At 35.3% G+C, this 26,158-nt stretch overlaps 2 protein-coding genes across 4 annotated transcripts; both read left to right on the plus strand.

The window, feature by feature from the left end:
* Nucleotides 1-1,235: 1,235 nt before the first annotated feature.
* trim35-28 (tripartite motif containing 35-28) lies at nt 1,236-8,092 on the plus strand. Its single transcript, XM_048152212.1, has 6 exons — nt 1,236-1,897; nt 2,014-2,109; nt 2,216-2,446; nt 4,392-4,414; nt 6,219-6,337; nt 6,425-8,092. Exons 1-6 carry the CDS (start codon nt 1,472-1,474, stop codon nt 6,958-6,960), a joined length of 1,431 nt encoding a protein of 476 aa, XP_048008169.1. The 5' UTR covers nt 1,236-1,471; the 3' UTR covers nt 6,961-8,092.
* Nucleotides 8,093-8,470: 378 nt separating this feature from the next.
* epb41b (erythrocyte membrane protein band 4.1b) lies at nt 8,471-24,882 on the plus strand. Of its 3 annotated transcripts, none has more exons than XM_048152210.1 (28): nt 8,471-9,020; nt 9,859-10,003; nt 10,330-10,434; nt 10,555-10,597; nt 10,697-10,772; nt 10,863-11,081; nt 11,170-11,257; nt 11,648-11,800; nt 11,935-12,029; nt 12,378-12,529; nt 14,107-14,208; nt 14,433-14,516; nt 14,968-15,561; nt 15,691-15,813; nt 17,118-17,408; nt 17,491-17,694; nt 17,977-18,186; nt 18,269-18,535; nt 19,441-19,653; nt 19,731-19,994; nt 21,456-21,698; nt 21,809-22,036; nt 22,662-22,856; nt 22,956-23,128; nt 23,234-23,263; nt 23,356-23,433; nt 23,513-23,701; nt 24,199-24,882. In XM_048152210.1, the coding sequence occupies exons 2-28, from the start codon at nt 9,947-9,949 to the stop codon at nt 24,253-24,255; spliced, it is 4,533 nt and encodes a 1,510-aa protein (XP_048008167.1). In that variant the 5' UTR covers nt 8,471-9,020; nt 9,859-9,946; the 3' UTR covers nt 24,256-24,882. The 3 variants fall into 3 exon arrangements, with proteins under 3 accessions (XP_048008167.1, XP_048008166.1, XP_048008168.1); XM_048152209.1 differs by having other exon boundaries at nt 8,473-9,020; nt 11,932-12,029; XM_048152211.1 differs by having other exon boundaries at nt 8,477-9,020; nt 11,932-12,029; nt 23,356-23,424.
* Nucleotides 24,883-26,158: the final 1,276 nt, after the last annotated feature.

The raw sequence follows: 26,158 nt of genomic DNA on the forward strand, positions 1-26,158 counted from the left end.
CATGTATGACTATTTTACCCACATATTGCTTAAAGTAAAATGGTATATCAATTAATTGCATTATATCTTTCAGAACATAGTTGAGAATCATCTTTATACAAAGTTTGGTTAAAAAAATTCTGAAGCCTAAAAATTGATTTTAAAAAATCCCATTGTTTTTGCCTATACATGTAATTTCATGTCATTTTATTTTTTAAACAACTTAGTCCTGGTGTCCACATCAGAGGACATAGCATAACATATGAATAATGAAATGTTTCAAAAAAAAAAAAATTCTTTTTCATTTGTTTCTCTAAACAATGTAATGACGTGAAAAAATACTAAATTCAAAAAAGCATTTTTTTTTTCTGGGTGTCAGGAGGATATGACGATGATCTCCCAGCTATGATGTGTCAAAACAATAGCAAGCTTGATATAGGCATTTAAGACAAATGGAGTGATAATATGAAAAAATAATGAAATTTTCATTTTTCATTTCAAGGCGTATATGTCATATGCCTATTTCAGGTCCCTTTTCATGTTACATAAATAAATTTCACCAATTTTTTTCATTTTTTCCTTCACTTTTTATTATGTTTAATATTACCGAATTGCAACATTTCACAATGTAAAAATAAAAATAAATGAAAATATAAATGAATTTCATGCCTTATTTATTTATTTTTACATTTAATTATATATTTTTATTTAATTTTTATTCATAAGTATGTTGTTCAAGTACTTTTCATGTTACATAAATTTCACCAATTTATTCATTTTTTCCCTCACTTTTTATTGTTTAATATTATCGATTGCAACATTTCACTATGTAAAAATAAAATAAATGAAACAATAAATGTATTTCACACCTTAACTTATTTATTTATTTATTTACATTTAATTATATATTTTTATTTAATTTTTATTCATAAGTATATTGTTGAAGTACTTTTCGTTATCATCAATAATGTACATTGACAAAACATAACACCATTTATTATTTATCTCTTATTATCTGTTAAAGATTAATACATAAATACATATCACAAACGACAATTAAAAAAAAAAAAAAAAAAATGCAAGACAAACTTCAACCGATTGCGTCCCAGAAATTACTGACAAAAATTCATAACCAATTAACTACTGGTGTTAATGATCTGTGGTGAGATGGCAAGCCAATTCTGTATAAACATGTAGACAAACTTGTTTAACTGTTTGCACTTTTATTATATTTTCCTGCTTTTCTCTCCCCCGCCCACCCTCTCTCTCTCTCACACACACACACGCGGAAGTTGCAGTGACAAGACGAAAACAGGTAGAACGTCTCGTCCTTAAAAAATTGCTTCCTACTTCTCTTTTTTTAAAAAAAAAACACTTTTTAAATGCTAAAGGTTCGCTGTTTTAAACAGCTCAGCGATTTTTAAGCAGCTTTTAAACTCCTATAAGAAAATATCGCCGTTTATTGAAAGTGAAAGTACAGCTCGAGTCTAACATGGCAGACTGCAGTGACGAAGATATCACAGACAGACCATCTCTTCTCGAATCAGACTTGACGTGTCCTGTGTGCAAAGACATCTTTAGGGAACCCGTGTTGCTCTCGTGTAGCCACAGTTTCTGTAAGCAATGTCTGGAGAGCAGCTGGAAGGGCCAGGCGAAACAGCAATGCCCGATGTGCCGAAAAAACTGTGACGGAGAGACACCGATCCCCAACCGCGCACTAAACAACACCTGCGTATCCTATAAAAAGGAGAGGAACTGGAGAACAGGTCCGAGTTTCGATGAGGTCAGCTGTGGTTTGCACCAGCGCCCCTTCCAGCTCTTCTGCATTAAAGACGAGGAGCCAGTGTGCGTGGACTGCGTGACACTTCACCCAGGACACGAGCTGGTGCCAATAGATCAGGGAGTACCTTTCTGCAAGGTGAGCTCATTAGTGAACCAAAAGCAACCCATTTCATGTTACAGCTATTGAAATTAAAACTGACCTTTTTGTGGAAATGCATAAATGCACATTTCTAACGTGCAGTTTTTTTCTAGGATGAGCTTAACTTGAAAATAAAAATACTGGAAACTAAGCAGGATTCCTTCAAAAGAATGAAAAAAAGATATAGAGACACAATCTCCTTTATTGAGGTAAACAGTTTCTGAAAATTGAAGGCCAAACACTCCAATACAGTGAAATACAAGTATCTTGATCATTTAAACCTAATGCTCATTTTACTTCTCTGTTTTGTTACAGGGCCAGACTAAAGAGGCAGAAGCGCAAATCAAACAGGAGATTGAGAGACTTCATCAGGTCTTAAATGAAGAGGAGACAACTAGAATAAATGCTTTGTATAGAGAAGAAAATGAGAAGAAGATGATTATGAATGAGAGGATTGAAATCATTACTCGTGATATTTCAGCTCTTGCGGAATTAATTCAATCAGTAAAGAGGGAAATGGGAGCAGAGGATTTGACTTTCCTTCAGGTAAGACTTTTTTTTTGTATGTGTACCTGATAATAATTAAAACTTATGTTCTGTTTACCAAATGTAAAGAGAACACACATATGCATTCATACATTTTGATTGGACTTACTTAAAGAGTTAGTTCACCCAAAAATGAAAATTATGTCATTAATGACTCACCCTCATGTCGTTCCAAACCTGTAAGACCTCCGTTCATCTTCGGAACACAGTTTAAGATATTTTAGATTTAGTCCGAGAGCTTTCTGTCCCTCCATTGAAAATGTATGTACGGTATACTGTCCATGTCCAGAAAGGTAATAAAAACATCATCGAGGTAGTCCATGTGACATCAGTGGGTTAGTTAGAATTTTTTGAAGCATCGAAAATACATTTTGGTCCAAAAATAACAAAAACTACAACTTTATTCAGCATTGTCCTCTCTTCCAGAATCCTTTCCATTGAATTGATTCCATTGAATCCTTTCATCTGTCGCCGTTGGTAATGCACTTTTACGTCGCCATGGTTGTTTTTGGCGATTAGGACATCCGCGACATTCACACTTACGCACAATTTTAAAAAATATAGCAATAACAAAATACAAACAATGTAGAATAGCTTGAATACAGCGTGTGTCTCCCTCAGACTGTAAACGAAGCTCGGGCGCACCGGATAGCACGTCAGCAGCGTCTTACATCAGCAGCGTCACTGCGGAGTCGTGAACCACACTCCGGAGCAGAAGGGGGCGGTAATGCACCAATAAGCTGGATGCCAACCTCCGTAAAACAGGAAAGAATAAGAAGAAGAAGTGGAGTCGTGCACGCGAATTGACAACAAACCTGGAAGAGAATACAATGCAGAATAAAGTAGTTTTTGTTATTTTTGGACCAAAATGTATTTTCGATGCTTCAAAATGTCGCAGATGTCCTAATCGCCAAAAACAACCACGGCGACGTAAAAGTGCATTACCAACGCCGACAGATGAAAGGATTCAATGGAATCAATTCAATGGAATCAATTCAATGGAATCAATTCAATGGAAAGGATTCCGGAAGAGAAGACAATGCTGAATAAAGTCGTAGTTTTTGTTATTTTTGGACCAAAATGTATTTTCGATGCTTCAACAAATTCTAACTGACCCTCTGATGTCACATGGACTACTTTGATGGTGTTTTTATTACCTTTCTGGACATGGACAGTCTACCGTACATACATTTTCAATGGAGGGACAGAAAGCTCTCGGACTAAATCTAAAATATCTTAAACTATGTTCCGAAGATGAACAGAGGTCTTATGGGTTTGGAACGACATGAGGGTGAGTCATTAATTACATAATTTTCATTTTTGGATGAACTAACCCTTTAAACATGTTCATCAGATGTGCATTCCAGTTATTGTATGCATGAATGAATTGCACTTTTGAATAAATTAATAGATTCAAGTTCAAGTTTATTTATAAAGCAACAAATGCTGTACCTTAAGTGCAGTACAATCAAGAAAAATAGAATTAAGAAGTTAAATAAGAACAGACTAGTAAAACTGATATCCAAACCTTCTCTACTGTCCTGCTGAGTTTAGCTCCAACTTGCCTCAACACATCTGCCTGGAAGTTTCTAGTAAGCTTAGTAAGACCTTGATTAGCTTAATCAGGCATGTTTACAGTAGCCTTAACATATATAAAAAAACATCAAAGCCAATGGAGAAAAATAAATTTCAACATAGATGTAAATATTGTGGAAGGAGAAGGCTAAGATCACCAATGTACTGTAGGGCTAAGCCATGCAAGGCTTTAAAACATATAGCAAAACCTTACATTTATCCCTGTAACTATGCAAGATATGGAAAATGAGCCATTGACCCCTTACATTTATACAGGGTTTTCTCACACTGTAACATAACTAATAACTAAATTATACATGAATCATTCATTCTGCTCTTTAATTGAACTTTTCACATTTTTTTTCCACAGAACTTCCAGAAACTAAAAAGACGGTATGTGCCTCTTGATTTTTTTTTTCTCATGTATTTCATAGTTCTGTTATGCTATGAATTACTTGCCTAATATCACTATTGATATGTTATACTTGCACACACTGATGCCCTTTTGCCCTTTTTTCCATCTAATATGCTTTAAACTTGGCTTGAAATAAAACTTCCCCCTATTTTCTAAATGCATATTATAGATCTTAAAAGGTTAGTTTACCCAAAAATTAAAATCAACTATACTTCAGAGGTATTCGGGGTCTTTTTGACCCCACATGACATTCGCTGAAAAAAAAAAAAAAAAAAGTTCCCATGATCCAAATCGCATGAGACTTTGTAACGCTGTCAACACTTTCTAGATCTACAAAAAAATGTGTCAGAAAAAAGTCACACTCAGGCTGTGAAAATTTTTTTTTCTCAAAACCAGAAACAACGCAGAAAACACATATAGACAGAAATTAAGTGGCAACACTTTAAAACATCAACAATGCAAAATGATCACGCACACACACACACATACACACACTCACACAGAGAGAGAGAGAGAGAAATAAATTAGTGAGACTATAATTTGTCAATGTCAAATAAAATCAGCCAAAATGCACAATCACCACAAAGATAAAGTGGTGACACCAAGACACATCCAAGATGGAGAACAGTGCGCTCATACACACACACACACACACACACAGAGAGAGAGAGAGAGGGGGAGAGAGATGAAAGGATGAGACAATACAAATTAGCACACACTTCAGTACAAAACTGACATCAGTACATAAAAATGCTAAACTTGGACAAAAAGTTATTTTTATTGTTATAATTGTGATTTCATAATAATCCAACTGGAAAAACTTGAAAAGATGTCAAATGGATGGCAAAAATCTTAAGGTTGTACAATTTACCATAGTTTAGTGTTATCTCCATGAATAAAAGTTAGAAATGTGGGTCTTTTTTAAAGTGAATTTTACATAAATGGTTGCTATTTTGAAGAAGAAGAAAAAAAAAACTATTTAAAATATATATATATATATATATATATATATATATATATATATATATATATATATATATATATATATATATATATATTTTTTTTTTTTTTTTTTTTTTACATTTATTAATTTATTCATATAAATTTTAAACATGCCATAAATCCCACAAAACTGCAAAAATGAAGAGTAAAAACATAAGTAAAGTAAAATTAAAGTAGGTAAAAATACATTTGTTTTAAAAAAAAACATTATTTTGTTATAAAATCACATTTTATTTTCTGGGGTCTTTCTGGGACAATGTACATCCCAAACGAATAACTTTACAAGGGTTAAGGTGAGATCACATTAGCAAAATTAAGTGTTAAATGATGTATAAGCACAGCTCACAAAGAAGTCATTTTAAAACCAAGCATCTTTCTGTTAGTCAGTTCACCTGACCAGCTGAATCTGTTGTGAAATGTGCATAAAGGAATTATTTCGCACTTGTGAAATTCCCGATCTTTTGGATTCCTTTTTAAAATCACTGGATTTCGACAAACGTGACTGCAAATTTATTGTGAACAATTCATCTGCATATGTTTCTTTCTCTCTTTTTTTTACCTCAAAATGTAATTAAAATGTCATAACTGGACCTTCCAGTGAAAACGACTGACATGTGACGTACGCAGAAGTGCAATGCACATCTCAAAATCCAATCAACAACCAAGAGAACCAAGTGTTTTGATAATCCGTTCCACTCAGAAAAGATTGCTATTGCATTTCATTGTGACATGAATTCTGTTGTGTGTAAGAGTGTAAATGTCTCTTGATGTCTGTCACAGAACCCAGTGGACTGGTGACGAACCAAGGAAGGTTGAAGGAGCTCTTATTAACATGGCCTTGCATGTAGGAGCTTTGGGTTACAAAATCTGGGAAAATATGCAATCTCATGTCACATGTTGTGAGTGCACATTTCACCTTGTCTAAAATACATATAGTATTAACTCAGACAACTTTGTGGGTCACCTTAAAATGTTTGTGTCTGCAGTGCCTGTAATCCTGGATCCCAACACAGTCTCGCCTTGGCTCTCTATATCTCCTGATTTTTCCAGTGTGCAAGAGAGTCCTGAGAGGCAGTCTTTCCCAGACAACCCTGAGAGGTTTGATCCATGTGTTTTTGTTCTTGGCTCAGAAGGTTTCTCCTCAGGGCGCCACCGTTGGGAGGTTCGTGTGGCTGACCACCCCAAATGGATCTTGGGAGTGTGCAAGGAGTCAGTGGTTCGGAAGAGGAAGTTCACAGTGACAACAAAAGCAGGAGTGTGGACCATCGGCCTGAGTAAAGGGATCTACAATGCTCTGACCACTCCACGCACTGTGCTGAATCTAGAGAGACGGCCAGAAACCATCAGAGTAAAGGTCAATATGGAGAAGGGAGAGGTGTCCTTCTGGGATACAGGCAACAACAAGCACCTGTGCACGTATAATGATAAGTTCAATGAAAGGCTCTTCCCCATCTTTGGCCCAGGGCTCCAGAGCACACCCATCTCTATCTTGCCTGCTAAAGTGACCATACACAAACAATAAGTAAACATGCTCATGCTGCCTCCTCTAAAGTTGCTATACAGTTTGAATTATATTGAACCAAATTAAACAGAATTTATGGAATATTCTGAATCCAGTACAAGTTAAGCCAAGTAACAGAATTTGTGGCATAATGTTTAAATGATTTCCACAGAAATTAATTTCACCATGTTAGAATCTTACAACATATTTTTAAACATTTAAAATAGTCACTGTTTCAATAGTATTGCCACAAGACATTAACAATATGTCCTAACATGATTTCAGTGTAGGAAAATTTTGCTTGTATCCAAGTTATATCCAATTGTGCAATTTTGTCAATCTGACAATGTAGCACCATAAACACTAAAACCTATTTAACCACTGCAAAAATGATGATTAATCAGCTTTACAGCTCAAATAATACACGTTTTAAAAGTACAATTAATTTGTGTTTATAAAATTATAAGCTTCACATTTCTGCTTTTAAATCCTCCAAAAACTGGACCTATTCCCTTCGACGAATCGAAATTATTTTTGTGGTAATCAACATTATGCCACAAATGCAGTTGTTTTAGTGTAATTTGTACTAAACTTGGAAAACTCCTTTAAATGGAATGGAAAAGAAAGAAATGGAAATTTAAAGGCTGTTCTATTATGCTAAAATTCAACTTGCATCATCATTAATGGTCTTTTCGTGTTATATTTGTGAGATTTACTATGTCAGGATTGAGATATTCTTTTTCAAGCCTTCAAAAATGCTAATGGCATCTTTATTAGTGCAAAACACTATTGATTGTTAAGTAGAGAAAGGCTTTTTTTAATCAACTTTAAATCTGTCTAAAACAATTAACCTTGCTACTGTTGAATCACAATAGCCAACATTGAATCAGCTACACTGATATATGAACTTGCAAGAAACAGTGTTGCATTTATGATCATGTGACAAGAACAACAATCACTTAATTTTAAGCATTTTCTATTTTTTTGTATAAAGACAATTAAAGATAACTGTTTCCGTTTTTTATTTGCCATTTGATTGGGTCAGGTATGTTTATTCACAGATGCAGTATAACATTTGATATCAGCTGGTGAAAGTTGGGGAAAAAAACTAAATTTGATGAAACAAAAACAATAAATTATCTCACTTATCAGACTGAATGTGTTTTTTATGTCTCAACCGTTTTAAGTCTTCCAGTCAAAAAAGGAATACCCACGTTGGTTAATAATAGAAAAATCTCAGATTTCACTAGACTCATGTAGATTAGCTAAGACTGATGTCCAAATTATTGTGAAAGGGCATGTTTTGGGTAGATTGTCAGAAGTGTTTAAAATTATTCCAGTATTGTGGTAAACAACATTTTCAACCTCGAAACTCTCATATGTGAGATTTTCGAAACTTAAATTGAATTAATTTTAAATAAATTTTATGTAACTGGCTTAAAAATAAATTATAAAACAGTCTTAAAGAAAAAAAAAGAGTATTAACTTGTAAGATTAGCAGTTTATGCAACTGTCCACTGGTCTTAAATGTCTTTTAGACTGTGCATGTGTAAAAGCATGACAGTTACTGTACAGTGTTATCTATCTGAGTCTCATGCTTTCCTCTGCACTGAGAGAGATAACAGACAGAGGACTGCTATGGGATTGATTTGCACACATTTATATAATAATATCATATTGCACTTACACTAAAATATAATGTTAAATAGAAAGGCTTGCTTATAAAGACTCCAGCATCCCTGTGACCTGGAGAAGACGTTGGGAGAATGGATAGATGGATGGAAAGGCTTGCTTAGTCTAATATTTAGACTTAAGTGTCCCATATCATATCAGTAAATATCAGGTTGGAATATATTTATCAGTGGAAGCTGTAGCTCTTCACTTTGGAGTTATAAAATAAAGCAGTTATCAGCTGGCGGGATACTTATTAAAATGCTTTCAGTTTTAAGCTACTAGGTCTGGTTTCATCTGCACTGTTCACTATCAGTACTAACGTCATGGAAATAGTGTTGATCTTACACCCTTGTCACAGACTGCTGTGGAAGTTGCTGAGAAGACCAATGAAGACCTCACATGCACAGGTAGGCTGATCATTCATGTTATTTTCCAACAGACTTGTTTAATTTCTATTAGGCAATATGAAATTTTAAGACAGTTAATTTAATTTATAGTTAAAAGAAAAATCGGAAGTACAAATCTCAAAATGCATTTTATGATGTTTGCTATTGTTAGTAAGAGTGAGAGTCTAAGTAATACTGTGAATATTCCCTTTTACTTTCCAGACAATCTTACAAAATTGTCATATAAAATATTAATGTAATAGGCTTGCAGATATTATTTTTCATGAACCACAACATTATATATAAACCCATGGGTTACTGAAAAGGTCAGTTTGAACCCTGCATACCATGACATATTGACAGTATAGGACAGATAGGGTTTGGATAAAAGTAACTCTCTTTTTTTAGTCATTTTGCCCATATTTTGTAATATGAATATAATGCTACGTGAGGGAAGAGTTGCATACCCCACCCATTCTTATCAGCTTATCTTAGTGAGAAAAGAGCGGGTAACATCATATCAAATAAATAATCCATTTATACTGTAGTAATTCCTTATTGTCTTCTCTTTCCCCGGCCATGATGGACAAATAAATTTATGTTTATGACTGACCACCTCACTCATTCCTATAAACAGGCATGTTGATGTATTTATATGTGATTGTGAATAGGCAAAGGGGGCGGGGGTGTCATATCTTTCTAAAACACTTGTACCAGTATCACTCAACAGGACAGTGCAGGAGGGCAGGGCCTCTTATGTTGCCTCATACAGACGTGTGCTGCTATAGAAGCACAGGAACATGAATGTGAACTGAAGTGCAGTTCTGAAGAGAATTGTAAAACTTTGCAACTTTTGCAGCTCATTGCATGATTTCTAAAGTGGGAAAAAGGACGAGACCACCTGAACTCCACCACCAGAGGAATAAACAAAGAGAAAACTGAGAGACATGTTGCAGTGTCGAGTGACTTTCCTGGACGATACCCACTTTGTGTGGGAGCTGGAGGTATCTCAACAAAGACCTTCTCTGTCCTTTCTTTCACATTGCAAAAAAAAAATAATAATAATTCACTATATCACTTAAAAATCACTTATATTTGTTTTGTTTTAAGTGAAAATCTTTTGAAATTAATAAAGTGCTTACAAGAAGAAAAAATATATTAAAAATAACTAAAAAATGTATTTAAAAAAATTCAGTCATATTATCTGAAAACAAGTATTATCTAAATTTATCGTTTTGAAGATGTTTAGATATTTCTTCTGTAAAAAATTAAAAAGAGAGATTAAAAAGGTAATATAGATTCTCTTAGTTTTAATTTTTTTGTTGCACAGAGAAATGCAGTGGGACAGGATCTCTTCAGTAAAGTTTGTGAACACCTTGACCTGCTGGAGAGGGAATATTATGGTCTGGTCATGTGGGATTCTCCTAGTACCCGGGTATTTATTTCATTTTATATCACACTGGCATATAGAGATACTATATTCAATATTTGACAAATAAAAACTCTAATTATTATTATAATTTTTTTAAGTATTATTCTGTGTTTATTGATTCAGGTATGGCTGGACTGTGCTAAAGAGATCCGAAAACAGATAAAAAGTATGTGATTTTCAGATATACATTGTTTAGTGGACGGTGAAGATTCACACGTGCTTGCGTTTTCAACTCTACATTTGTTCTCTGTTTGTTTGGTTTCAGGTCCAGTAGCTGAATTCTTTTTCAGCATCAAGTTTTACCCACCTGATCCATCAATTCTGGCTGAGGACATCACTAGGTACAACAAGAGAAAAATACAAACATACTAAACATACACATTGAACTCTTGAGTTGTATCAATAGTTGTTTAATTCTGTAATTCTTTCAGATATCTCCTGTGTCTTCAGCTGAGGAAAGATATTCTGATTGGCCGACTGCCCTGTCCATCGGACATCTTGGCTCTGTTGGGTTCATACACAGTTCAGTCAACACTTGGCGATTACGACCCAAATCTCCACAGGGACAACTATGTCAATGAAATTGTTCTTGCACCCAATCAGAGTGAAGAGCTGGAGGAGAGAGTGATGGAACTGCATTCCACATACAGGTATCCTGTACCAACAATCAAACACACATATGTACACTTACTTATACACAAAAACACATACTGTATCATTTCTTTATGTATTACACAGATTTATGAGTCCTGCCCAGGCAGATATGCTTTTCCTTGAGAACGCCATGGGGCTCCCCATGTATGGAGTGGACCTGCATCCTGCCAAAGTAATTTTAATTAGTGAACTTAACTTGTGCTTAACCATTTTGAAAATATTTGGAATGTATTAAAGAAGCAGTTCACCTCAAAAATGAAATTTATGCTATCATTTACCCTCTTTTGTCTTCTGCGGAACACAAAAGAAGATATTTTGAAGAATGTCTCTGTTTTCTTTGTCCATACAATAAAAGTCAATCCAGTCCAGTGTTGTTTTGCACCCCATTGACATTCATTTTATGAACAAAAGCATTCTTCAAAATATTCTTTTGTGTTCCACAGAAGAAAGAAAGTCATACGGCTTGAAACGACATTGAAGTTGAGTGAATGATAACAGAAGTTTCATTTTTGGATCTCTTTAACGGGGCATGAACAATGTATAATGTTTGATTTGTTGATAGGATGTCAGTGGTGCAGATGTGATGCTCGGCGTGTGCTCTGAGGGACTGATGGTTTATGAGGATGAGATAAAAACAAATGTTTTCCACTGGCCCAGAGTTCTTAAAATCTCCCACAAACGCAGCACCTTTCTTCTCAAAATGCGTCCTTCTGAGGTATTCATGCATACTAGCTTTATTCTTTATAACCCATTTATTTTATTTTTGGATTATGCATGGCTCTTGCTATTTTGGAGAAGTGACAAACAAGCTGATGTGGTTAACTTTTTCCATTTGACCTGATTTAGCAGGATGAGTCTGATGGTGTCGTCAGCTTTAGTTTGGCCAACTACCGAGCCTGCAAACAACTGTGGAAATGCTCTGTGGAACATCATAGTTTCTTCAGGTAAGTCCATGTATGTATGTGTATTACGTAACAAAGGCTTAACAAAAATTTTTTTTTTGCTAAACCTTGTGTGTGTGTGTATATATATATATATATATATATATATATATATATATATATATATATATATATATATATATATATATATATATACACACACACACACACATATAACAAGGTTTAGCAATTTTTTGTGTCCATTTGACCACAAGAAACACAAGGGGGCGCTCCAGTTAAATATATGCAAATACACTCTTTGAAACGTCTATTCGAAGTAAAAACATGCTTTTTTGAAACTCTTTGGGAGGTTTCAAGAAATACGACCATACCTCTGAATGTGTTTTTCAGGAACAGACTTCAAGACACAAAGGCACAACGGCTCCTGACCTTGGGTTCAAGGTTCCGCTACTGTGGACGCACTCAGTCTGAGTGTCTCGAGGCCAGTGGCAACATCACGCGAGCTCCTCCACGATTCACACGTTATATCATCATGAGAAAAGGCAACCATTTATTTATTTACTTATTTTCTTAGTTTTAGTTGTAGTTTGTTTTATTAGATATGTAACTAATTTACAAACCCGATTCCAAAAAAGTTGGGACACTGTACAAATTGTGAATAAAAAAGGAATGCAATAATTTACAAATCTCATAAACTTATATTTTATTCACAATAGAATATAGATAACATATCAAATGTTGAAAGTGAGACATTTTGAAATGTCATGCCAAATATTGGCTCATTTTGGATTTCATGAGAGCTACACATTTCAAAAAAGTTGGGACAGGTAGCAATAAGAGGCCGGAAAAGTTAAATGTACATATAAGGAACAGCTGGAGGACCAATTTGGAAGTTATTAGGTCAATTGGCAACATGATTGGGTATAAAAAGAGCCTTTTAGAGTGGCAGTGTCTCTCAGAAGTCAAGATGGGCAGAGGATCACCAATTCCCCGAAAAATAGTGGAGCAATATCAGAAAGGAGTTTCTCAGAGAAAAATTGCACAGAGTTTGAAGTTATCATCATCTACAGTGCATAATATCATCCAAAGATTCAGAGAATCTGGAACAATCTCTGTGCGTAAGGGTCAAGGCTGGAAAACCATACTGGATGCCCGTGATCTTCGGGCCCTTAGACGGCACTGCATCACATACAGGAATGCTACTGTAATGGAAATCACAACATGGGCTCAGGAATACTTCCAGAAAACATTGTCGGTGAACACAATCCACCATGCCATTCGCCGTTGCCGGCTAAAACTCTATATGTCAAAAAAGAAGCCATATCTAAACATGATCCAGAAGCGCAGGCGTTTTCTCTTTGCCAAGGCTCATTTAAAATGGACTGTGGCAAAGTGGAAAACTGTTCTGTGGTCAGACGAATCAAAATTTGAAGTTCTTTTTGGAAAACTGGGACGCCATGTCATCCGGACTAGGACAACCCAAGTTGTTATCAGCGCTCAGTTCAGAAGCCTGCACCTCTGATGGTATGGGGTTGCATGAGTGCGTGTGGCATGGGCAGCTTACACATCTGTAAAGGCACCATCAATGCTGAAAGGTATATCCAAGTTCTAGAACAACATATGCTCCCATCCAGACGTCGTCTCTTTCAGGAAAGACCTTGCATTTTCCAACATGACAATGCCAGACCACATACTGCATCAATTACATCATCATGGCTGCGTAGAAGAAGGATTCGGGTACTGAAATGGCCAGCCTGCAGTCCAGATCTCTCAGTCCCCAGACGTTTGCAGACTGTTATAAAAAGAAGAGAGGATGCCAAACAGTGGTATACATGGCCTTGTCCCAACTTTTTTGAGATGTGTTGATGCCATGAAATTTAAAATCAACTTATTTTTCCCTTAAAATGATACATTTTCTCAGTTTAAACATTTGATATGTCATCTATGTCGTATTCTGAATAAAATATTGAAATTTGAAACTTCCACATCATTGCATTCTGTTTTTGTCCCAACTTTTTTGGAATCGGGTTTGTAGTATATTTGTTTCTTTTTCTTTAGTTTTTTAGATTATTTATTTATGGATACAAATTATTGACTTTAAATGTTTGTTTGTTTGCAGAAAATGAAGAAATTCTTGATATTCTAAAGCAACCAGTTCGATCTGATATTGACGACTGGTTCCTGGTCTATGGTCCAGACAAATGGCGCATTTCTACATCAGGTAAAGTCCTGTAAATAATGTAATCTGACTGAAATAACTGAGTGCATTATAAATATTTATATTTCTCTTGCTATTTGACCACAAAATACATTTGATTGTGTCAAACACCTTATTTTAATGAATAATTCTTCTTCAAAAAAATAAATTTCACTACATGATTTTTGGTTCCTTTTTGGATATTTGTTCGTTATGCCATTAAAAATATTTTCTGATGAACTGTACAGATGATGTGATGCTGGAAAGCCAAAAGCTGCAGGAGTGGAAGCATCATGCAGATGATTGGTGTGTTCTCTTTGACGGCAGCCCATGTAAGTCTTGTCTAATGCTCTCAAATACACCACTGTGTACATTATCTATAGAAAAGCTTCAATGGGTGCCTAACTTAGAATGCACAAAATATATATAGTGATATAATTTGAGAACAATATATAAATGTATAAAATAAATAATTATTAAATGATAAAATATTGTAACTCCTAAAATTTTGGTATAAGCTTTATCCAATTTCTTTTAGTTTGCACCTAAGTTAGGCTTTCTCACTTCTGCCCATATGCCAAAAAGTCAAGCTCCACCACTGGTTATCTACCAAATTTGTTGACATAAGGATAAAAGGGCAAGTTGGGCTGACATTTTCCATAACATTCAAGAAGTCCCTCTGGACCGATCTGCATAAATAAATATTTTAGTTTCCATTAAATCTTGACATTCCCTGAAGGAAAGAGTTGTGATTGACTGTAATTTTGGTTCATTTTGTTCCAGTTTCAGTATCAGGCATCCAGCAGCCTCTTCAAACGTGGAACGTGGAAGTCGTGGAGGGTTCAGACGAGAGGCTCACAGATGAGCTTGTGATAAAACAATCATATAAACTTCAGGTGCTCCAGGAGGGGTCTGATGTTACTGAGAAAGAGCATCCTGATTTTGAATTGAAACCTCTAAAGGAAACACTAAGAGAAGAAGTACTAGAAGTCAACGGAGAAAGAATACAGAGGGTAGTAATCACTAAACAATGGACACAGGAGGTCAGCTCTTTGGTGGAATCACAAGTAGATGTTGAGAAAAAGGTAGAGAGCATGGAGATGGTAGAAAGACGTGTAATGGTCACTGAAGAGAAGAAATTGGTTTCTGGGGACACTTTTGAGAGACTGGAAATCATGGAACAGAGACTAGAGGAGGTGGAGGCTATCGAACGAAAGCTAGTTGAGGTGGAAGAACTGAGGGTTGGATTACAGGAAGTGGAACGTTTGGAGCAAAGGTTGCAGCAAATTGAAAAAGAGGAGCTTCAACAGGTGGAGATTGATGATTGGTACATTTTACTAGATCGCAGGCCATTGATGCTCACTACTACTCCCACAGGTATGTCATGTGACCAACCATTCATCTATCACCAGAAATTTTGCGCATTGCTTTTTCATTAAATACATTTCTAAGTTCATTTGAAAAGCTAATTAAAATGCCTAAGGTGAAAACTAAACATTTTTTCAGGAAGAGTTCAGGAAGAGTTGCAACAGATAGTATATATCCCCAAACCATGGAAGAAAGATGATGATTGGTACATTCTATTCGATGTGCTCCCACAAACCATGGAGATATCGCGTCCCCTTACAGGTATCTATAAAATACTTTTCTGTTTTAATTACACGGCTCTCTGAAATACTCTATTCTGATTGGTCCGTTGCACCATCTAGCAGTCAGATGTCATATTTCACCTTCGTCCAACTAAAACAACTATTTCATGTCTCTCGTATCACACTGCAGGCTCTTGCAATATTCCCTAAAGAACAAGAATGGTCAATTATGACTTTATACTGCTGACCCGTTCACACCAAGAACAATAACTATAACTATAACAATAAAGGTTTAAAGGGTTAGTTCACCCAAAAATGAAAATTCTGTCATTTATTACTTACCCTCATGCCGTTCCACACCCTTAAGACCTTCGTTAATCTTCAGAACACAAATTAAGATATTTTAGTTGAAATCCGATAGCTCCGTGAGGCCTCCATAGGGAGCAATGGACACTTCCTCTCTCAAGATCCATAAAGGTACTAAAAACATATTTAAATCAGTTCATGTGAGTACAGTGGTTCAATATTAATATTATAAAGCGACGAGAATATTTTTGGAGCTCCAAAAAAACTAAATAACGACTTATTTAGTGATGGCCGATTTCAAAACAATGCTTCAGGAAGATGCGGAGCACAGATGAATCAGTGTATCGAATCTGCTGTTCGGAGCGCCAAAGTCACGTGATTTCAGCCGTTGGCAGTTTGACACGCGATCTGAATCATGATTCGGTACACTGATTCACTTATGCTCCGATGCTTCATGAAGCAGTGTTCTGAAATCGCCCATCACTAAATAAGTCGTTATTTTGTTTTTTTGGCGCTCCAAAAATATTCTCGTCGCTTTATAATATTAATATTGAACCACTGTACTCACATGAACCGATTTAAATATGTTTTTAGTACCTTTATGGATCTTGATAGAGGAAGTGTCCATTGCTCCCTATGGATTTCAACTAAAATATCTTAATTTGTGTTCTGAAGATTAACGAAGGTCTTACGGATGTGGAACGGCATGACAGAATTTTCATTTTTTGGTGAACCTACCCTTTAATAATCGTTCTAATTATATGAGAATACTAGTGAAGTCCACGCCACAAAACTATTTATTCTAAATTGATTCTTTTTAAATTAATAATAAAAAATTATTGCTAATAAAAAAATATTTATTAAAATAACAAATAATTAATTATAAAATCTTTTTAATTAGTTGTACCTGCTGTGAGTAGCAAAAGCTTCAAGTTCAAAATTCTTGCTGAACTATAACACTGGAAACATGCATAAATATGATTTGAAATGCTTATCAACAAATGTCAACAAACCATTAAAATGGATTTCTGCTACCAGATGTGTGCAGCTCCGTTCCTGAAGAATATCAGGCTGAAGAAGAGAAGAGAGAGGTAGAAAGGAAAATACAGCAAGAGCTGGTGCCACCAGAGAAGCCAAAAACACAGACTAGAGAGGAGGTGATCCAGAGCAGAGTGAAAACAGAGGAGCTACAGAATGAATATAAGGAGCAGGTGACAGTGGATTATGGGAGACCACAGACCGTTGTTTTTGAGCAGAGAGCAGCAGAGCCTCAAACAGATGAAGAGAAAGACTGGTTTGTCGTTTTGGATGGTTCTCCTAAAAGATCAGGTACATGCTCTCACACAACCACTATCATGCACTCATGTAAAATGCACAAATCAATTTATGCATGATGGATTGTTTGTTTCAGTGCCCTCTGTTGAGCTGTATGAAGAGACCAGAGAGGATGTAATCCAGAGCATAGTGAGAACAGAGCAGATAAAACCACAGGAGCAAGTGACAGTGGATTATGGGAGACCACAGACACTTATTCTGGAGCAGAGGACAGAACAACCTCAAAGAGACGTGGAGGATGACTGGTTCATCATTTTTGATGTTTTTCCTAAAGGATCAGGTACACACTGTTGCTTAGTGTAAATTATCTCAGTGCCATCATCCTAGAACCATATTCCTATTAACAATATCAAGTGTAGTTTATGGTTAGGGTTTGCGTGAGGGATAGGTGTTGATTCAGAAGCACATCTATATATGTATATACATTAGATAGATAGATAGATAGATAGATAGATAGATAGATTAAAAACACATTTATATTGATGGCATTTCAAGCATCATTGCTCATATAATGCAATCGCACAAATAAAACCATACATCATGGATTTTGTTGTTTTTTCAGTCCCCTTGACTCCACATCTGCAAAGCCCAACTGCAGACCTGTATGAGGAGATCAGAGAGGAGGTGATTCAGAGCAGAGTGAGAACTGAGGAGGTGACACTGAAAGATAGCAAACCACAGCAAGTTATTCTTGAGGAAATAGCAGCACAACCTCAAAGAGACGTGAAGGACGACTGGTTCATCTTGTTTGATGTTTCTCCTGAAGAATCAGGTACAACCACAATCAAGTACACACACACACATAAGCACACATACTGTATCTAAACATACATCATGAGTTGTGTTTGTTGCAGAGACCTTGGTGTATCCACAGCTACGAGGCACATCTGTTGAGCTTTATGAGGAGACCAAAGTGGAGGTGATTGAGAGCAGAGTGAGGACAGAGGAGAAAGTGACTGAGGTGATGACCGTGAGCACTAAAGAGCAAATAATAGTACCAGAGAAGAAGAGGACAAGCATCATACAAATACCACAGTTTCCAGTGGTGCCCAGGGAAGCTGATGACGACTGGCTTCAGCTTTTTGACAAAGTGCCTTATGAGCAGAAGGGTTTTCCATCAGGTGAAGTACTGCAAGCACAATCCACATTTCACAATTCTGATATTTGTGTGATAAAGATTCATTTCAGAGAGACAGTTCAGCCAATAATTCTGTCATCAGTTATTCACCCTCCTGTCACTTTATGATTTTTGCATGATTTTTTTTTTTGTAAACCTGTATGATTTTTTTCTTCCATTTAACAAATAAGACGTTATTAAGCAGAACGTCCTAGCTGCACATTTCTGTAAAACAAACATGAACATTAACTGTGGCATTCAAAAGGATGTTGTGAATGTTAACTAAAACTAAGATTATTACAGATCATTAGAAAGGTATTAGAATTGTTGCACTGGCAGCTAACTGAAATAAGTTTAAGTTGAATTATTAAAATTACTAAAACTAAAATAAACATGAATTAAAGCTATATAGAAATGAAAAAGCACAACAAAATAACTAAACTTAAAATATATAATTACAAGCTAATTGAAACTATTATTAAATATATAAATATTACTAAAATGACACTGATCAAAAAAATAAAAAGTACCATCAAATTACACTACAAAAGTATTAAAAATTAAATTATTCAAAATATGTTATCAGTCAGTATTTTTAATTAAATTTTTTGTCGTTTTTAAGCATAAATTTAACATCCTTTAGTGAGATTTGGGCTTAAAACAAGAAATAAAAACATCTTGGCGGTGGGTTAACAAAAATAATCTTTGAGCAACATGATGGGGGTTAGTAGATAATGCTAGAATTTGCATTTTCAGTGCATTATATTGTAAGTGTGAGTAAAATTATATGTGAGAAATAAAGCAGAAAGCTACTGAATTTTTGCGTGGATGACTGACATACTTCAAGATCGTTATTGTGGTGATTTTCATTGATAACGGGTCGTTTCTCATCCTCATCCGTCACTCCAGAGACTCGCATTGTGTCTGTGGCTCCTTTGGAGGCTGAAGAAAAGAGAACTGTGGAGAGGATAAAAGAGGAAGTGCAGATAAAACAACAGGAGCAGGTGACAGTGAATTATAGAAGGCCAGAGGCACTTATTCTGGAACAGAAGGCAGCAGAGCCTGAACGAGACACAGAGGACGACTGGTTCATCCTTTTTGATGTTTCTCCTAAAGAATCAGGTACACACTCACACACAACCACAAATGCACACGTGTAAACACATCAAAATATTCATCATACATTGTGTTTGTTTTAGTGCCCTCATCTCCACGGCTGCGAGGCCCATCTGTTGCACTTTATGAGGAGACCAGAGAGGAAGTGATTCAGAGCAGAGTGAGGACAGAGGAGAAAGTGACTGAAGTGATGACCGTGAGCACTAAAGAACAAATAATAGTACCAGAGAAGAAGAGAATGAGCATCATACAAACCCCACAGTTTCCAGTGGTGCCCAGGGAAGTTGATGACGACTGGTTTCAGCTTTTTGACAAAGTGCCTTATGAGCAGAAGAGTTTTCCATCAGGTACAGCACCACACATGCCTTTAAACACTGTGGATGTATAGCAATAATTACAAAAAAATAATAATAAAAAGATAACAATTTCAGTGAAAGGAAATTTAAAACCTCATACTAATACATTTTAAAGGTGCCCTAGAATGCTTTTTCACAAGATGTAATATAAGTCTAAGATGTCCACTGAATGTGTCTGTGAAGTTTCAGCTCAAAATACCCCATAGATTTTCTTAAATCAATTTTTTAACTGCCTATTTTGAGGCATCATTCAATATGCCCCAATTCAGGCTGCTTCCCCTTTAAATCCTCGCGCTCCCCGCCCCCGAGCTCGCGACTCTAATACATTGCATAAACAAAGTTCACACAGCTAATATAACCCTCAAAATGGATCTTTACAAAGTGTTCGTCATGCATGCTGCATGCATATATCGTTTCATGTAAGTACAGTATTTATTTTGATGTTTACATTTGATTCTGAATGAGTTTGGTAGTGCTCCGTGGCTAACGGGGCTAAAGCTAACATTACACACTGTTGGAGAGATTTATAAAGAATGAAGTTGCTTATGAATTATACAGACTGCAAGTGTTTAAAAATGAAAATAGCGACAGCTCTGGTCTCCGTGAATACAGTAAGAAACGATGGTAACTTTAACCACATTTAACAGTACATTAGCAACATGCTAACGAAACATTTAGAAAGACAATTTACAAATATCACTAAAAATATCATGTTGTCATGGATCATGTCAGTTATTATTGCTCCGTCTGCCATTTTTCGCTATTGTCCTTGCTTGCTTACCTAGTCTGATGATTCAGCTGTGCACATCCAGACGTTAATACTGGCTTGTCTAATGCCTTGAACATGTGCTGGCATATGCAAATATTGGGGGCATAAATATTAATGATCCCGACTGTTACGTAACAGTCTGTGTTATGTTGAGATTCGCCTCTTTTTCTGAGGTCTTTACACAAGGAGGAAACAATGGTGTTTGAGACTCACTGTATGTCATTTCCATGTACTGAACACTTGTTATTCAACTAAGCCGAGGTAAATTCAATTTTCAATTCTATGGCACCTTTAACATGAAACATTGTATTCAATAACATTTACAAATATTATTAAATGCTTTAAAAACATGATACATACTGTATTAACATACAACTTTACTGTAAACTGTATAATTAAAATAATGGGTAACACTTTACAGTAAGGTGGTTCCATTGGTTAACATTAATTCACTACTAATGAATACTGTAACAAATGTATTGCTCGTAGTTAATGCATTAACCAACTTATTTTAAAGGGTTACCGCAAGTAAGACTAAGTATTATTATTACATGCTTTTCATAAAGATGACAGACATGGTTTTTTTTATGAATTTACAGTACAAATAATTTCACAAGCTTCTCATTATGCAAAACATCTTCGACAGTGCACACAAACCCAAATGTTTACTGTGCTTTTTTCAGATGTCAGTGGCATAGATTTTGAGGTCCGTGAACCCACCAAAGACCCGAGAGTTCAGATGGTGGTGGAGGAGCAGATGAGAGAGAGAAGACTGATCACGGAAGAAAAGAGAGTGGTCATTGATGAGCGCAGAAAGAGAGCTGACATTGTTCCGCAGATGATTCCCGCTGGGGTTCAGGAAGTTGATGATGTCTGGTTTGAGCTTCTGGACACAACACCTTCTGAGAAGAGGAGCGTCCCTTCAGGTGGGAACAATAGCTGCATGTCTTATTCTCTATGCTATCCTAGTATTGCTTCAGGTGAGAGGTAAATTATAAATCAGTAACACTCTTATATGTTTAATCTGTTGTTTCAGTGGTCACTGAAGAGCGCAGGATTAAAGAACAAGAGGACAGAGTGAGACAGCAGGAGATGAGAGTGAAAGAGGAGGAGAAGAGGAGACTAAGAGAACAGGAGAAGCGAAAGCAGGAGCTGGAAGCCAGAAGAGCTCAACCATCTATTACTCTGGCAACAGAAGTACAGCCTCAGATTGAAGTAGAAGACGACTGGTTCATTCTTTTTGATGTTTCACCAAAAGAAACAGGTACATACACATTTTAAATTTATATATACACTACTATAAGATTTTTAATGCTTTTTAAAAAGTCTCTTTTCTCACCAAAGTTGCAATTATTTGATCAAAATATACAGCAAAAACTGTAATATTGTGAAATATTATTATATAATTTAAAAATACAGTTTTTGATTTTAATGTATTTTAAAATGTAATTTATTTCTGTGATGGCAAAGCTGAATTTTCAGCTTCATTATTCCAGTCTTCAGTGTCACGTGATCCTTCAGAAATCATTCTAATTTGATGATTTGGTGCTGAAGATGCATTTATTATTATTATCAAATTGAAAACAGTTGTGTTGCTTAATATTTTATGGAAATAGTGATACATTTTTTCAGGATTCTTTGATGAATAGAAAGTTCAAAAGAACAGATTTTATTTGAAATAGAAATATTTTATTTTTGATTTATAAGGCAATTTAATGTGTCCTTGTTTGTATCTTACTGAATACCAAATTTTTAGTGTATCATTTTTTTTTTTTTTTTTTAAATATGTCCCTTTTACATACAAAATAACATATACTGAGTTGGACAGATTTCATTCACACAGTTTGCAGTCTTTGTCAACAAATTCTTATTCTCTACTCTCTTTAAAGTTTTCGCAGATGTCCTTAAAGTGGACAGGAGGGCTGAAGAAGAGAAAATAAGAAGGGAAGAAGAGAAGAAAAAACAAATAAGAGTGGACGAAAGACCAAAAAGGCCATCTGTACCAGAGAAAAGACCAGTACAGTTGCAGACAGAAGTGGAGGGCGATTGGTTTACGCTTATGGGCATTTCCAGTAAAGAATATGGTATGTATCACAAACAGAATTAGAAGAAATTAATATTTTCAAATATCTGTCAAAACTGTTACCATGTATTCCTGAACATCTTTCTTTCTCTGTCTCTAGCTCCCATGCCTCCACGCACACCTGTTATTTCCCCAGTGGCTCCGCCCAAACCCCGCCCACAGATCCCAGCTGACCAACCACTGACTTCCACTCCGACCGCACAACCTGTGTCCATTACAAAAACCCATCAAGAGAGGACAAAAGACATCCTGAACATTACACTGGAGTCTGAGGTTACAAACATACACACATACTGTAAACTTCACATACACACACCAAAACAATGTGAAATGTTCATAAGTTTCAATCCTCTAAAAATCGTCTTTCTCACTTAACAGGCTGAGAATGAGTCTGTGCTCATGAGGAGGGTGAGATACTCAACTATTTATATCACCTTTGTCATGTTCCTTCTTATCCAGAGCATATTAATCCATAATCCTGTTTTTTTTTTTTCCCTTAGTCACAGACATGGACAAAGAGAATTGAAGGAGAGAGCATTTATGTTCGTCACAGCATTCTGATGCTGGAGGTTTGTGAAGTGTGTGAAATTTATATTGGCTTGTCTACTTTAATGGTAATTCTACTAAGTTAATCCTACTAATAAATGCTCTCTTTAGGAATGTGATGTATCCCAAGAGATGATATTGAAGCACCACGCCAGCATTAATGAACTTAAACGTGTCTTTATGGAGGTCAAGCAAGATTTCGGACCCACTGAATGGGACAGACGTCTCTCGTCATACTCGCCTACTGGCAAAGCTCAGCTCCCCCATGCCAACGGCGAGATACTCGTCAGAATGGGCTTAGTGAGTTACATACATACATGTATACACACACAACTGCATATAGTTATAATGTGCACAACAAGGAATTGTTAAAAATAGCAGTGGTTCTCAACCAGGGGGCCTCTGCAAAGTGGGCCCAATAAGTCGATTTTATTTAAATTTAGTGATATTATTGACATCTTAATTAAAATGCAAAAAACACTAAATTAAATAGATGTACAACTTTAAATTGATATCATTTTTTATGTTTTTTTAATTATTACAACAGAAGTACCAATGGTACATATCAGCTTAGGCTGAATATTGTCTTGAACAAAGGGGGGCTTGGGGTCAAAAAGTTTGAGAACCACTGACCTACACTATCTATATGTGAGATAAACACAGGGATTTAGCTTTATTGTTCCACCGTTCATATTATCACACACCCCTGTCTTTAAAGATTTTCCAAAAGGAATGCTTTTAAATGCTTTTCAGAAAAGTCTGTGAACCAATTGTGACTGTAAAATCTTCTTTTGCAGATTAAAGATGAGGAAAAAATAGTCTTGCTTCGCCAACAAGAAACAATATATGTTTGAATTCAAACTGCCTGAACATTTCATTTCTACACACTTGCTGAATCACTGCTGAAACATTCAAGGATGTGAATGTGTGGAAAAAGAAACGCTTTGCATGTTTTATAGAATATAATTCTCTTTTGCCATTTTCATCAATTTGATCAGTGTACTTTAAAATTGTTGATAGTTACCTATGTACTACATCAAAAGACAGGCAAGTTTTATAAAGTCTGGACCCCATATCTGGACTCTTTGTATCCTCGTCTTCGCCCTATTATATTACAAGGAATATTGTAATTTGTAACTCTCTGGACATTGGACTTTCTTTGTACTTTTCTTTATTTTTTGAAATTTTTGAAAGTTTTTTTTTTTTTTTTTCTAACCTATTATATTATGGTGTAGTTTTTTTTGAGGTGTTGTTTTTCTTTTGGTGATGTCTTGTTATATTTGTATTATAATGAAAACATAATTGCTGATAAATTGTTGTTTACTTGTACACTGGTAATCATGTCCACAATAGTATATCAGCTGACATCATTTAATTTGTATTAAATGATAGTACTCAAGCTTTAATTTAGTTTATTTTAACTGCTTGCACCTATTCAATTATAATTAAAAAGAATAAAAACTGTCATATGCAATGCCAAATTTGAGATGTGTTTATTCTGAGTATGTTCAGTATGGTTCAATATGTGGCACACTGTCCATTTCTAAACATGTTCAGCAATTTATTTATTTATTTTGGTATAAGTCTAAGAAAATAATAGGAAAATAGTAATAGAAAAATATAAAAAAAACTTAATGCAAGTCTCTGAAAATAATTATTATTTTAAACAATTTTACTTAATTTAATTGATCTTGTTTTGAGGATGTTTAGATATTTTACTGTAAAACAAGACAAAATTACTAATAAGGAAAAACTTTTTTAGTCTAAACTGGAGCTCTGATGAAATGGGTGATTTTTTTTTTTGTTTGTTTTGTGGCTAGCAGGTGAATATCTCTGCAAACATTGTTTCTGTTCCTTTTTCGTTTGTGATTTATACGTTTCTTGCAAAAACATATTTTTCATTAGAATGCACTTGTTTTTTTGTTTTTGTTTTTTGCTTCCAAAATACTGTAGTTACATCATCCACCAGCAGGAGCTCATTAAACCACCATGCTAACCAGCCAAACCTTCATCCCTCATTGTATACTTGCTGAAAAGACTGTTAATCCATATTTCTAAGCTCTGATGCTGTACCAGACAGCTGTACTGGTTTTGCAGCAATTATACACTTAAGTAAACACAACTACCAGCTAATTGTACTTTTAAGTTTCTTATTCAAAAGATCAAGTACAAGTATATGCCAAATATACTTTGTGTCATTTTAAGTATATTTCAGAGAAGTACATAAAAATGAGTCTGAAACTTACTTATTTTTTAGTTTATAAGAAGTACACTAGAATAAACTTGTTTTTTGTAAGAAAAAGATAGGAGAATCAGTTTGTGTGAACACATATCTATTTATGTGTGTCTCACAGGTGGCCGCCTTTCATATTCGCTCTGACATTTATTTGAACTATAAAGACTAGCACTACAAACACAGTGTCACATAGTGCAGTCTTTATTCTTTTTAGCTTGTGTGGGTGGGAACACAAAAAAATAGGATCATATATAATTGATTAGGCCTACTTAAAATTCAATTAAAACTCTTACAAGGCAGATTACAATCCATCAATCCAATGCAACAACACTGCATAAGCGTTATATAAACAAATAGATAAAATAGACCAGAATCAAGAAATAATAAAATTTCAGATTCATTCAAAACTTAAAAAAAAAAAAAAAAATTCTCTATTTGAAATTAGCAACTAATACAAGGTAAAAAGTACAGTACAGAAGGCGGTCTGGCGGAAGCTAGTTATTTTACTTTATAACTTGTTA

The sequence above is a fragment of the Megalobrama amblycephala genome, linkage group LG13 (genome assembly GCF_018812025.1).
Source record: "Megalobrama amblycephala isolate DHTTF-2021 linkage group LG13, ASM1881202v1, whole genome shotgun sequence".
In the NCBI taxonomy this organism is placed as follows: domain Eukaryota; kingdom Metazoa; phylum Chordata; class Actinopteri; order Cypriniformes; family Xenocyprididae; genus Megalobrama; species Megalobrama amblycephala.